This window comes from Neopelma chrysocephalum, unplaced genomic scaffold (assembly GCF_003984885.1).
Source record: "Neopelma chrysocephalum unplaced genomic scaffold, ASM398488v2 Primary Assembly neopelma1_100, whole genome shotgun sequence".
Taxonomy (NCBI): domain Eukaryota; kingdom Metazoa; phylum Chordata; class Aves; order Passeriformes; family Pipridae; genus Neopelma; species Neopelma chrysocephalum.
Window position 1 is genome coordinate 1251072 of NW_020897763.1, and position 13186 is coordinate 1264257.

General features: G+C 49.4%; 1 protein-coding gene across 4 annotated transcripts in view; it reads right to left on the bottom strand.

Annotated features, from left to right (window-relative positions):
• Window positions 1-197: 197 nt before the first annotated feature.
• The window catches only part of CAMK1G (calcium/calmodulin dependent protein kinase IG), a 16622-nt gene continuing 3633 nt past the window's right edge, over window positions 198-13186 (bottom strand). The window contains exons 2-14 of one of the 4 annotated variants that reach the window (XM_027695379.1): window positions 11574-11691; window positions 8826-8954; window positions 8020-8094; window positions 7211-7349; window positions 6933-7056; window positions 6297-6372; window positions 5673-5785; window positions 4362-4440; window positions 3870-3957; window positions 2641-2864; window positions 2398-2598; window positions 1797-1925; window positions 198-806 (exon numbers count right to left, since the gene is read on the bottom strand). In XM_027695379.1, the coding sequence (XP_027551180.1) occupies window positions 1832-1925; window positions 2398-2598; window positions 2641-2864; window positions 3870-3957; window positions 4362-4440; window positions 5673-5785; window positions 6297-6372; window positions 6933-7056; window positions 7211-7349; window positions 8020-8094; window positions 8826-8954; window positions 11574-11665 (1434 nt within the window). In that variant the 5' untranslated portion in view covers window positions 11666-11691 and the 3' untranslated portion in view covers window positions 198-806; window positions 1797-1831. Of the gene's footprint in view, window positions 807-1796; window positions 1926-2397; window positions 2865-3869; window positions 3958-4361; window positions 4441-5672; window positions 5786-6296; window positions 6373-6932; window positions 7057-7210; window positions 7350-8019; window positions 8095-8825; window positions 8955-10938; window positions 11130-11573; window positions 11692-13186 lie in introns of those variants that run through there. The other 3 variants (XM_027695378.1, XM_027695377.1, XM_027695380.1) reach the window with 3 other exon arrangements.

Genomic DNA, 13186 nt, shown 5'->3' on the forward strand with positions numbered 1-13186 from the left:
ATTGCCAAAATGGAGAATTTTATCTCCCTCTGCACAACTCAAATGCCTTGTTTGATTTTCTGTCACAATCTGCCCGTGTTGTAACACTTTGCCAGAAAACAGCAGCAGGAGCAGGTCTGTGGATGCACAGGGAATGCTTTAGGAGGGACTTGACAGACCATTTCCACATCAGGTTTCTATGAATAACCAAGAGGCACTTTACAAAACAAAACCCAGCTTTATTAAGCAAGTATTTATTGTGCAATTACAGGCTTGGAAGCAGGGGATTCAGACCTTGCTGTGTTCTCATCAGACACATGGATGTTCCTAGCAGGTTCTCTCTCCTCTTGTAGCTGTGGTGGGAGCTGAGCAGCCTGAGTGGGCAGCTGGGGGATGCTGAACTCCAGAGTGCCAAAGCCTGGGACTAAACCAAACCCCAAGGAGTGGAGAGGGTGAAGATTGTAAAAATAACTGCCCTGCCACTGGGTAAAGCTCTGCATGGCTTTGGTTTGGAGGGTTGATGTTGTGCAGTGCACTTTGGACAACTAAACAGGAAAACAAAAGCCTGTAGCATGAGCGATGCCATATGGATAATATACACTGGATGTGCCAGCAGGACCCTCAGCCTTTCCCTTGCCTTCTCCCAGCTCTAATGATCCAGAAACAGCCCGAGGTCACTGCAGTGATGGATTCCTGGGACTTGTGCTGCTGTCCCCAGCTGGTCACTGCTCTGTGAGAGCTGCTGGTGGGTCACAGCCTCCTTTCTTGCTTGCACTGGTGATGTCTGGCTTTGAAGTGCAGAAAAGAGTAAAACAGCCCTTCTGTTTCTGCAAGAGAGAGAGAGAATCTCAGTTGAGGATTGAACTTTGTTTCACTAGACTGCTGCCTGCAGAATGTGCTGTTAATGAGCAGTAGCACAGGGGTTAGGAGCAGCTTAGATCCCTTTGTGTGCTTAGTTATAAAGGGTTATTACATGACTGATCATTGGAATGAACCTTCTTGGAGCCTACAGTGGATCTGACAGGTATTTGTCTCTGCTGTTAATCCTTTGTGCCTTGCAGTCCTGCTCACACAATCTCATCAGCAGAGACTGGCACAGGAGATGAGAGGGGGGAGCTCACTTGATGCAGCTTTTGAGGAGAGCTCTGCCAGCAGGTACTCACCTTTGGGGAACATTCTTTAGTGCAGGATCTAATAGCAATGCCTCTAACTGCTCACATACAATGTGATAACAGAATTTATCCAAGCCATGGTCAAACAGGATGAAACTTTCATTATTTTACGCTGCTCACCTACAAATTGAGCATTTCCATGCTCTGCTCTCTGCTGACAAAGACACTCAGACCTGCCTGGACCAAATCTGGGAAAGGGAATGGCCCTTCAGGCCACAGAGACAGCCTGGCTGTGCCCAGCCCTGGACCAGCAGCCACTTGTCAGCCCTTTGCTCATGGTCACAGCTGAAAAACCCCAATCCCAGCTGCCAGAGCTGTTTGGATCAGTGTGTTTCCCAGTGAGTAGCTTGGAATAATTGCAGAGCTTGATATGACGAGCCCATGCTTGGCTTCCTCTCCCATGTTCCTGGGCAACCCTGTTGTAATGCAGAAGTTGGATTCAGAGTCACTGGACTGGCCTTAATGGAAGCTGAGAGATGATTCATTCCCTGAAAGGTGCTTTAGTTTAAAGGCTTTTTCCATTGCAAAAAAACGGTGAGTTCATTTCTTTCATGCACAATCACTTTGCTAGTTGTGCCTTTCCCTTTTTCATGCCCTAATGGGATTAATTAAAAGCAGCTGGTGATTGGATTGCAGAGCACTTACCACTGGTGATGTGGAGAGCCCAGCAGCTGCCTCCATCACATGATCAAACAAACTCCAGTTTGCCCAGTGCCACAGTGAGAGGAGTGTTTACTGGTCTTCATTGGAACGAGAACTTCTGTTTTGAAATGACTGGTTGGGAATGGAACAATTGGAACAGAAAGGAGAAAAGAGAGAAACAGCAACATTTACAATCATTCTGGGGGGGAAATTGAAATTGTGCTGTTAATATACAGAATATCAGTGCCAGGAGCAAAGAGTGGAGTCACTGCAGCAGAGGCAGGGTCTGGTCACTCTGCACCAGCAGCTTTAATCACTGGGCAGTTCAGTTACTGGAGAACAAATGTGCTCCAGCCCGTGGTGGGAGGCAGCAGAGCCTCGGCTCAGAGCGAGCTGTGCCCACAGCCCTGGCACCTGCCTCACCCCGTGCTCACACACTCACAGCAGGCACCTGGCTGGGCACAGCTTCCAGCCCGCCAAAGCATTTGCTTATTCCTCCCTTTCCACCTCCACCTGGCAACCCACGTGCCAGGCGAGCCCTTCCAAGAGGTGGTTGTTCCCATATAACGTGCTGGAAGTTCTGTCTAACGGCTTGGATACCTACTGGGACTTGGAAGGCTTTTTAAGCAGCGCTGGGTCAGAGCAGAAGGACGACTTTGTCTTCTCGTGCCCCACACAGGCCGGGCTGCAGCCACAGGAGGTTCTGCCTGGAGGGCTGTGGTTGTTGTCCGGCAGGACCAGGCTGCTGCCTGCGGGCAACGCTCCGTTCTCCGGGCGGCTTCCCAGCTCCTCCTCTCCCATTCCCAGCTCCTCCTCTCCCATTCCCAGCTCCTCCTCTCCCATTCCCGTGTCTTGCTCCAGCTGAGGGTTTGCACAGCCCTGCGTGGGGACCTCAGGGAGTGGTGTGTCCTTGTCTTCGCTGGGAGCTGCTGGCGGGGTGGCCACCAAGGGCGTGCTGGGCGTGGAGGCCCCCGGGCCGGGCGTGGTGGGCGCGGGGCTCTCGGCCGCCGCGTGGCCGCTCATGTGGAGCTTCTTCATGTGGTGAACGACGGCTGCGGCGTTGAAGGCTTGCTGGGGAAGGAGGCAAAACCACCCTGGTGAGCCCCTGGTGGTGCCAGGCTGGGTGGGACAGACAGTCTGTCCCCCCGAGGTGATGACTGCGTGGCACTGGGTGGGTCAGCGCTGTTTACACAATGTGTGGGAAGTGGGATGTGCATAAACACCACGTTTTCCACAAACTGCTGATGCTTTTGGAGTTTACAACTGCTTCCACACGAGGAGGGTGTGGGAACAGCTGTAAATTACCCCACAGGGTGGAATGGAGACTAGAGCTGAGCTGTGAATGTAGCTGTTTAAAACGTTGCCGTGCACATGGTGCCTATAGCATCCCTCTCTGCAGCTAAACTGGCTAAAACTCTTGATGTAAACTGAAGTACCAATTTATCTTCAAGGCTGAAAGGAGGGAAAGCTGAATTAAGCTCCCGAAAAGATCTGCTGATGGAGCACCAATTTCACTCCCTTGGTATACAGGCAATAACTCAAGGGACAAGAGTAACGAGTTCAAACTGAAAGAGGGGAAATTTAGGTTAGATATTGAGAAGAAATTCCTCCCTGGGAGGGTGGGGAGGCCCTGGCAAAGGTTGCCCGGAGGAGCTGTGGCTGCCCCATCCCTGGAAGTGTCCAAGGCCAGGTTGGACAGGGCTTGGAGCAACCTGGGCTAGAAGAGGGTGTCCCTGCCCATGGCAGGGGGTGGAACAGGATGAGCTCTAAGTTCTCTTCCAACCCAAACCATTCTGTGATTTTATGATCCTTTCCACCTCCCCTTTGCTTTCTTGGTGAGGCCACTACAGCACGACGTTTGTGGTGAATTTACCAGTTCTTTTTGCAGCAGGAAATACTGCTCCAAACACCCAATAAACAATAACTGCACACAATTTAAAATTTGGAAGATACAGGTGTGGAGGATCCCGGTTTTTTGGCGCTTACCCACGCAGCTGAAGCCTCACTTATTGCTGCACAACAGCAACTGGGGTTTGTTGGGGAAATGGCTCTGGGCTCCCAGCAGCAATGACTTACCCTCCATTTGCTCTTTGCGAAGTTTTTCTGAATCTGAGCACTGACAGATGGGTAGATGTCACGGTGAAGGGCTGTATTTCCATTAATCCTGCAGATGGGAAGAGAAGAAAACGGGCTCGTAGGCAGATGGCATTTGTAAGGCATTCCACACTCTGGAAGCAGCTCACTGCTTTGTACGTTCAATCAGCAATAATTAAACCCCAAAGGAAAAACAGCAACAGGAATGCAGTGCAAACACACACTTCAAAGCCTGGGAAAGCTCAGGGTGGGATTTTGTCTTTGCCGCTGTTTACGGAGGCAATTATGCACAAATGGCATCTTTAATTATTCATCATTTTCTTTCTTTGCACACACAAAAAAAAAAAAAGGGAACACCCAGGGCCACGTGGAGGGAGATGGTGATGTTAATAATGGGGGTGGGGAGTCACCCCTGTTCTCAGCTGCCATGGAGCACGTGGAGAGGGACACGGGGCTGGTGAATTGTCCACTCACCATGGGTGCCTCAGGGCTTCTTCACAGGTAAACCTCACAGATGGGTTCTTCTCCAGCAAATGTCTGATGAAATCCTTGGCTGTTCGGGAAGGGGGGGAAAAAAAGAGGGAAAAGGTTATTTTCTCCTTCTTCCAAGGCGTGATCCTAATGGGGTGTGGGAAATACTGTGGATAAACACCACAGAGGTCAGCCCTGAGAAGAAGGGGTTCATTGGACCAGGGGAGGTTCAGGTTGGATATAAGGAAAAAAATTCGTCACTGAAAGAGTGGACAAGCATTGGAAGAGGCTGTCCAAGGAAGTGGTGGAGTCACCATCCCTGGAAGTGTTCAAAAAATGAGTAGATGTGGCACTTTGCCCTGTGGTTTAGTGGACATGGTGGGATTCGGTCGAAGGTTGGACTTGATAATCTTGGAAGTCTTTTCCGACCTTAACAATTCTCTGATAACTCCATTAAGGGGACATGTTTGGAGTGAAGGGCTCCAGATGAAAAAATATTAACTGGGGATGTACCAAATACTCAGATTATGCAAATTGAGTTGAACTATTCAGCTAGAAAAAATAACTCTAAAAGCCATTAAAGAGTAAACTGAGCAGATTTAGGAGTTGCCCTAAAGAGCACTTCCATCAGTCCCATGTTTTTTCCTTTCCTTTTTTTTTTTTAGCAGGAAGGATTGCAGTGTTTGTTATTAAATCCTAACAAACCCCCTGCTAGTTTTGTTTGTATATGTAAAAGATTGATGTTTAAAATATGCTGTGAAGATGCTGGATGTGGTGAGCTGCGTACAGGTGAGCTCCATGAGCAGGTTGGTCTGGTGGAAGGACCCAGTGGTGGCTGACACTTGATGGGAAGGAAAATGAGGGGAAAAAAAAGAAAAAAAACCATAGAAAATATCTTACAGAATCATAGAATGGTTTGGGTTGGAAAGGACCTTGAAGAAAACATAATTCCACTCCCCTGCCACAGGCAGGGACACCTTCCACTAGCCCAGGTTGCTCCAAGCCCTGTCCAACCTTGGACACTTCCAGGGATGGGGCAGCCACAGCTTCTCTGGGCAACCTGTGCCAGGGCCTCACCCCCCTCACAGGGAAGGATTTCTCCTGGCCTTGAACACTTCCAAGGGAAATCTAAGCTTGCTTGGAGCTCACTAATCCACTTGTGAAAATCAGGGTGACTCAGTTCATGGCTTCATCCTTCCCCATCCCTCCCAAGTCAAGCACTGGGTGGTTTTAGGGGTCCAGGCTCATGGTCACAGGGTTTGGGATTGAAGTTGGTGGGAGGGAACACGGAGTTTCCCAGCGCCAGAGCTTTACCTGACTCGGAGATATCGTCCCAAAACGGAGACTCAAACTCGTAGTAGCCTTCCTTGATCTTTTCAAACAGTTTGGATTCAGTCTCTTCATAGAAAGGGGGATACCCACAGAGCCTGGAACAGAGCAGAAAGCCAGAGGTCCTTCAATGCCACCACCCCCATCAGCACAGGCTCCTCCAGCAACACGAGTGAGGAGTGATAGAGGAGGTTTCTCTGTCCATCCACCTGTCCCTCACTGCTGAGTGGATCAGTAAAGCTGCAGGAAAGAGTTAAAAACTTCACTGCAGCAGCGAGAGGACAAAGCCACAGCTGGTACAGAGCTGAGTGGTGTGGGAGGAAACAAAAAGTACCAGGGAAGATTGAATGGTATTTGTAGGCAACGGGTAAAAAAACAAAGCATAGGATGAGGCATATAATGGAGAAAATGTGATTCTTTTCATCTCCTCTCCTGTACTTGATTACCCACATGCCTTTCATTTCTGTGCCTGCTGAACCTGTGCTCCACACGAGAATGGCAGGTCCGGCATCGCCCCCGCTCACGCTGCTGCTCCACCGAGGTGGGTGAGCAGTGAGGAGCTGGGAAACTCATGGAAAAACAAGTGGGATGCTGCTTGCTGCTACTCACAGGATATAAGTGATGACTCCAATGGACCAGCAGTCCACAGCTTTGCTGTAGGGCTTCTGGGCGAGGACCTCGGGGGCTGCGGAACAGCAAAAGCACGTGGGAATTCTGAGCAATAATGAGTTCTCCAATACTGGGAAAAGCCAGAGTTCCTGGTACACTTGGCCTCTGAGGTGCCAGTGCAGAGACAAGCTGCTAACAGCAGCATTTACCAGCTCAATTGGTCTGTGCTATTTGTATCCATTTTATGCCATTAGATAGAAAGAACCACGGACGAGCTCTGCCTGCACCCCGAGGTTTGACCAGGGAGCTGTGGATCCAGGCAGTGCAGTCTGGTGGGCATTTAACACAATCCCATTGCATTTCAATTATTTTTATAATAATTCAATAAATATAGAGCTCTTAAAATTATCCTTTTCTTTGCATTTTTAAGCAGGCTGAGATTTTTCAGTCTCCACACTCGCTTTTAATCCAGCCTGTGTGTGGTCCATGCAGTGCATTTGGGAGCAGCATGTTGTTATTAACATAATTATGTATTTATTTTTTTTTCCTTTTTTCTAGGCAACGTGCTGTTCATGCACAGCCTTTTTTTTTCCAGACAATCCACCAGCACAAGCCCATTCCTGATCCCTGGCTTACCCACATATCCTGGAGTCCCACAGGCCGTGGACATGATGCCGTTCTGCTCCATTTTAGACAAGCCGAAATCCGTGATCATGATTTTGGAGTTCTCTTCAGGAGTCAGGTAAAGAAGGTTTTCAGGCTGTGAAAGAGCGGTCAGAGGTTGAAATCTGTGGCAGGAAAATGGCAAGGGGAGAGCAGGAAGCCCTGGGGGAGAGCAGGAATCCTGGGGCAGAGCAAGTGGAGTTGGCAGCCAGGGCAGCTCCCCGAGGTGCTGCAGAGGGCCAAGGTCTCACCTTCAGGTCTCGGTGAACTATTCCATTCTCATGCAGGTACTTCACTGCTGTCAGCACCTGGTGGATCACCAGACTTGCATCTTTCTCGGTGTAAACCCCTCGCTCCAAAATCCGATCGAAGAGCTCTCCCCCAGACACCCTGTGGAAAGGGCAATTCAGAAAGAAAACGACTGGAAAAAAAAAATTTAAACAAAATGAATCACGCTTTTGTGTTAGGCAAGCTGACTTTCTGGTCCTTTCACAACTCCACCTCCAGCAGAACCATTCCTTGGGCAGCAGTTTTTGGGAGGCTGAGCCGATGGATGCTCCTGTAAGGAGTGCTGGTAAACCAGGGGAATTTGGGTAAGGTTATGAGGCAAGTCCTGGTAGGACTGAGCCACAGGTATCCAGTCCTATCCAGGCTCCACCACAGAATGGATATAGTTTTTTGCTTCCTTTAGCTAAATTTGCTCAGATTTGGGTGCTCACAGCACTTTCTCTGCCGCTGACACGGTGCCCATATTCATTTCTAGAAACCCTGCACAGCTTTAATTAGAAATACTTCTGTCTCTGCCCTGCTAAACTGTGATGAATTAATTTGCATAAATAGCTCCAAATCATGGTTTAGAAAACTTGCTGCTAAAATGAGGGTGGGCCAAGGCAGCAGGAGAAGTGTCCAGGTTGGTTCCAACCGCGCAGCCCTCGCAGTGAGGGGGGTTTGAATGGTCCCTGTGAGGGGCTCCAGTGGGAAATATGAGGCATCACCCTGGTCCTGTCACTCTTTGTGGTTCCTCTGTGGCCCACAAAGAAGTGGCTCTGCTCATACTTACAGCTGCATGACCAGGTAGAAGTGGGTTGTGCTCTCATAAATATCTTCTAAAGTCACGATGTTTTCGTGCTTTATCCTGCAAAGATAAAGGTGGGTCAGAAACGAACCTGGCGAGGACAGAAGTGGCTTTTGAAGTGGAAAACCCAACAGTCATCCTGCTTTAATCACCAGTGGAAGTCCACTGGGGTGTTTGGTGGCTGATCTCCCTTCCCCTGAGTGGCAGAGGACCATTGATGCCCCTACCAATTCTTTCATGAGTACCAGGCACCAACAGCTGGGGACCAGACCCTTTGTTTTTAAACACCTACAGCAGGAGATTTCCTTGGGCTGCAAAAACATCTGCTCTGGTTCCCTTTTCCCTGTTTGCTGCTCTGCTTCATTAATTTCTATTATGCCCCATCCCTGGAAGTGTCCAAGGCCAGGCTGGACAGAGCTTGGAGCAACCCGGGCTAGTGGAAGTTGTCCCTGCCCATGGCAGGGGGTGGAATGAGATGAGCTTTAAGGTCCCTTCTCATCCCAAACCATTCCATGATTTCCTTCCCCAGCTCTGGGGCAGTGTGGCTCTGTTGAGGTTACAAACCCAGCCAAGGAATGAGAGAAGAAACTTTACTAATTTCCTAATTCACATTGATATTTATATATTCTTTAAAAATAAATCCCAATTTCCTCATATTATTCTTGCTGTAGAGCCACACTTCTTTTTTTGGGGGTGGGATGAGATGATCTCCAGAGGTCCCTTCCAACCCTAAATATTCTGTGATCTTGGGAAAGGACATTTGTTCTGCTTTACACCACACCACCACTCACTTTTTCAGCACTGCTATTTCGTTCTCCAAGCTGCTGTCCCTGGTGAGGGGAGACTTCTTGATGCACTTCAGAGCAAAGAGCTTGCCTGTGCTTTTCTGCTTCACCAGGAAAACTTCTGAGAAGGCACCTCTGCAGAGAGGAGGAGAAGTTGTGTTTCAGTAGAAGCTGCTGCTGGGAACTGGGAGGGCACTTACAGAGAGAAGGAATAGGAAAAAAAACCAACATGGGAGTAACTTAACTCTAAGTGGATGCTGACTATAAAGCTACAACTGTGTCTCCAGCAGCCCCGAACTCAGGATATCCAAGGCAGGATTATGCAAAATAGAGATAAACCCCCAAGTTTTCTCTGTAGAGAAAAGGTTATTTTTGCATAGTTGGCCATGAAGCTGCTTTGAGGCAGTGGGCAAAAAAAAAGATGAAATTAAAGCAGCATCTTCAGGACTGCCTGGGAAGACACTGAAGTGTTTTACTTCTGCAGGGGCCTGGCTGTGGGTGAACTTGAGCTCCAGGGAGGCAGAGGGCAAACAGGGTTTTCAGCACATCCCTGGGCTCACAGCTCTCTGCCTTTCAAGGAACCTTTGCACTGGAATCCCTTGGGACTGGGGGGATTTTCCCGGGCTAAGCACAAGCTCAGGGAGGGGCTGTATCCATAACCTTCCTGAGGATGGAGCAATCTGGAGCTCGGGTGCTCACTGGGGTTAAACCCCTGTGGGAAGATCTCAACTCTGCCTCTGCTCTAATGGGGCCAAATTCCACTATAAAATCATGTTCCTTCAAAACCCCCACAGTCTTTAGGGATTCCTGCCCTTTCCCTGGCCAGCACTGCCCTGAGGACTGAGAAAGCTGAGTGGAAGCAGCCCAGTGATGTTGCAGTTTGGGTGTTATCACCCAACCCTCTGCATGTCTAAAATGCAAAAAACCAGGGTTATTTATCAGTTATATATGAATTCATATTTTACTTCAGCATCTGCTGCGTTTTCCTGCCTGCAGAGCCTGCAAATACCTGTGTACCCTTAGTGACAAAGTGACAGTGAGTGTCCTGTACCCCCCTGGGCAGGGGTCAGCCCAGTGCAGCCCTGAGCAGGTATTTATAACATGCCTAAAGCTCCCAATCCTGTTAAAGGTTTGTCTCAGGGAGCTGAGCACGTGGCTCGGGGTAGTGACAGTGCACATTTTGCCAGGTCAGTCCTCAATAATCCTCGTCAAATGAGCAACAGATTAATTGATGGCCATTAAATGGAACTTGCCCCTGAGCCTGCAAAGCCCTGCAGGGAGCTGAGGGCAGGGAGAGGAAGGTGAGTGATGTGGAAGCACCTTTGGGTGGGGATGGTGGTGTAGCAAACCCAATAAACCAGGGCACAAGTCCTGTGTCCCCTGTAATCCACAGGAATGCCTGTGGAAGACCCTGAAGTCTTGCTGTGCCAGAACTGTTCCCTGGCAAGGGAAAAAAAGACCCAAATCACCCAACAAAACACCCCAAACAAAAAAAAAACCCATAGATTTTTGGGAAGCCACCCCAACAGATGAACTCTTAGTTTCACTTAGTAAATGATCCCCTGACTCAGTCGGGGGATGAAACAAAAACAAGGATATTCGAGTTGTACAATCCTTCCCTGTGACTTCACAGCTTCATTTGCTTCATTTCAGACCCAGTTTTCTCTCTTCTGGCCCAAAAAGCAGGTGGTGTTGGGACTTTCCTCTCATTTTACACATTTTTGCCCCTTTAGCCACATAAACTGTGCAGGCTGTTTCATGGATATGCCTTTCACATTCCTGAGAGCTCCTGTGGGATAGGCAGGCACATCCTTGCAGGGTCCCTAATGCAGCTGGGTGTGCTGCTGGAAGGTGATAACAAGTTTTGAGGCAGTTTTAGGTCCCAGATCTTCATTTCAATTCTTCAGCGAGCTGAAGTAGTGCATGTGGAAAAAAAAAATCTCAATTTCTAATGCTAAATTTTCCTATTAATGTAATAGTAGGAAACGAACAACCTACAAATCAGCTGCTGGGGCATCTGTTCTATATATCTGTCCCAAACAGTTTATAATAATTATGCCCCTTATTAAAAAATGATGAATCAACAAGTTGGCTAGGAGAGAACAAAGCTCTTTGTAACCTCATTCCTTTAGTGAAAGCTGCTGGATAAATTAATTTCTGGGGCTGATGAGAGACGTCATCAAAACATCACCCAGCTCTGGTGTGGCTGTTTTTTGGGAGCTTTGTTGTGGGCTCTGAAGTCACAGAACGTTTTTCCATGACAGAAGATGCTGGTGGAGGTAATTCAATTCCTCCTCCACCACCTTGGAAATGTTTTCTTGTCTCATCCCCATGAATAGGCAAATGAAGCTGTGAACTCACAGGGAAGGATTTATACGACTCGAACATCCTTGTTTTTGTTTCATCCCCCGACTGAGTCAGGGTTTCTGAGCTAAATATACGACTTGTTGTGATATTCCTCAGCAGGAATGGACCTAGAACTTATTCAGCTGAGGTTTCCTGCAGTCTTAGAGGGGATGGAGGGAAGGGCAGAGTGGAATTGGAGCTGTGCTTGGGGCTGGGGGAGAAGGAGCTGTTTTGGTGCTTCATGAATTAGAGCAGCAGCAGCATCCCTGCAGCAGGATGGGCACCCACCCTCACCTGAGACCAGGGACTGGCTCAGAGGGAGCCAATGCCAGCAAGGGAGTCACTGCCCTGGGCTGGGAAGGTGGGATCTGGAGGATTCCCTGCCCTGGGAGCAGCTGTGGTACTCACGATCCCAGGGCCTCCATGAAAATGAAGGTTTTTCGGATGTTGCTCGTCTGCTTCTTCCAGGAGCTGCTGTCATCCTCTTCCTTGCGACCCATCTCCTCCAGAGTGGAAGCAGGGAACACTGTGAGGAAGAGGAGGAGGAGAGGTGACTGCCATGGCTTGTGCTCACATGAAGAACAGGCTGGATTCAGGATGCTGTGAGTGCTGGTTGCTGGGCCAGAGGAGTCTGACTTTTCAAGCACGTGAAATTTGGTGCTGCTCTCGCTGCTCACAGCTTGCCCCACCCCTGGAAGTGTCCAAGGCCAGATTGGAGCAACCTGGTCTAGTAGAAGGTGCAGAAGGGATGGAACAAAATGATCTTTAAGGTCCCTTCCAACCCCAAACATCCTGTGACTCCATGAACTGGAGCTGCCCATGTCCCCAATGTTATGTCCCACTGCAAGGGATGGAACAGTGGATCAGCTGGGGAGGAGCTGGTGACCATATGGTAACTCTCTCTTGTCACTGCACTCATTTAGAGCATGTTGGCAAATACAAATGTTTATATTGTGCTTCACGTTTAGTGGCTAAAAAAGCCCTGCTGAACAGTGGCTAATTTTAACTGAAACATCCCCAACTTGATGGATTATGAGTTATGTGCAACCAGCGATGGGGGTGGGTGATGGTTGAACGGTTTTATTGCTCAAATAATAGATAGTTTGAAGAGATCACGACAGCAGGGAGGGGATTTGATAGGAAACCTTTTGCTGATGTGTCTCACACGGTTTGTGCTGCTGACATCTTTGATTTTGTGTTCACTCACAGATTGCCTTTGCTCTGAGTCACAACCTTTGTGATGCCATGAAGGGGAGCCCAGATCTGAGTGCCCTGAGAGTGGTGGTGGGAGCAGCCCACCAAAAATGCAGCTTCCTGGAGCCACCCCAGCCCTGCAAGAGGTGGTGGGTGTGTGTCATCAGCATTGAGTGCAGGCTCTGGGTGATCCCCACACCTGAAACCTGTGCTGCTGCTCGTGGCAATGTGACCTTGGGGACATCCCAGTCCCCCCCAGCCCACCCTACCCAGCTCTAATCTCTTCAGAGCCAGGCCAGGCAGCTCTGCTGGAACCCAGGGGAGCTGTGGGCATGGGGGCATCAGGAGAATTAGAGCTTGCACAAGGTCTGGGAGGTGTGAAAGGTTACACAAACCTCTAAGCACCTGTAATGAGATCAGGGCTAAGGACTGCAAGGTGAGAAAGAAGCCCCTGAGACTAGAAAAAAATACACATTAAAGTGGCTTGTCCTCACTATCAGGATGTTAAAGAAATGCACTGAAAATATCTCCGGGCAGCAGGGGTTTGGGGGGCTGCCAGCAGCACCCTGGGCATGGGGAGCATCCCTTGGGACATGGAGCATCCCCTGGGACATGGAGCATCCCTTGGGACATGGAACAGCCCCTGGGACATGGAACAGCCCCTGGGACATGGACTTGGAGCATCCCCTGGGACATGGAGCATCCCCTGGGACATGGAACAGCCCCTGGGACATGGAGCATCCCTTCGGACATGGAACAGCCCCTGGGATGTGGAGCATCCCCTGGGACGTGGAGCATCCCCTGGGACGTGGAGCATCCCCTGGGAC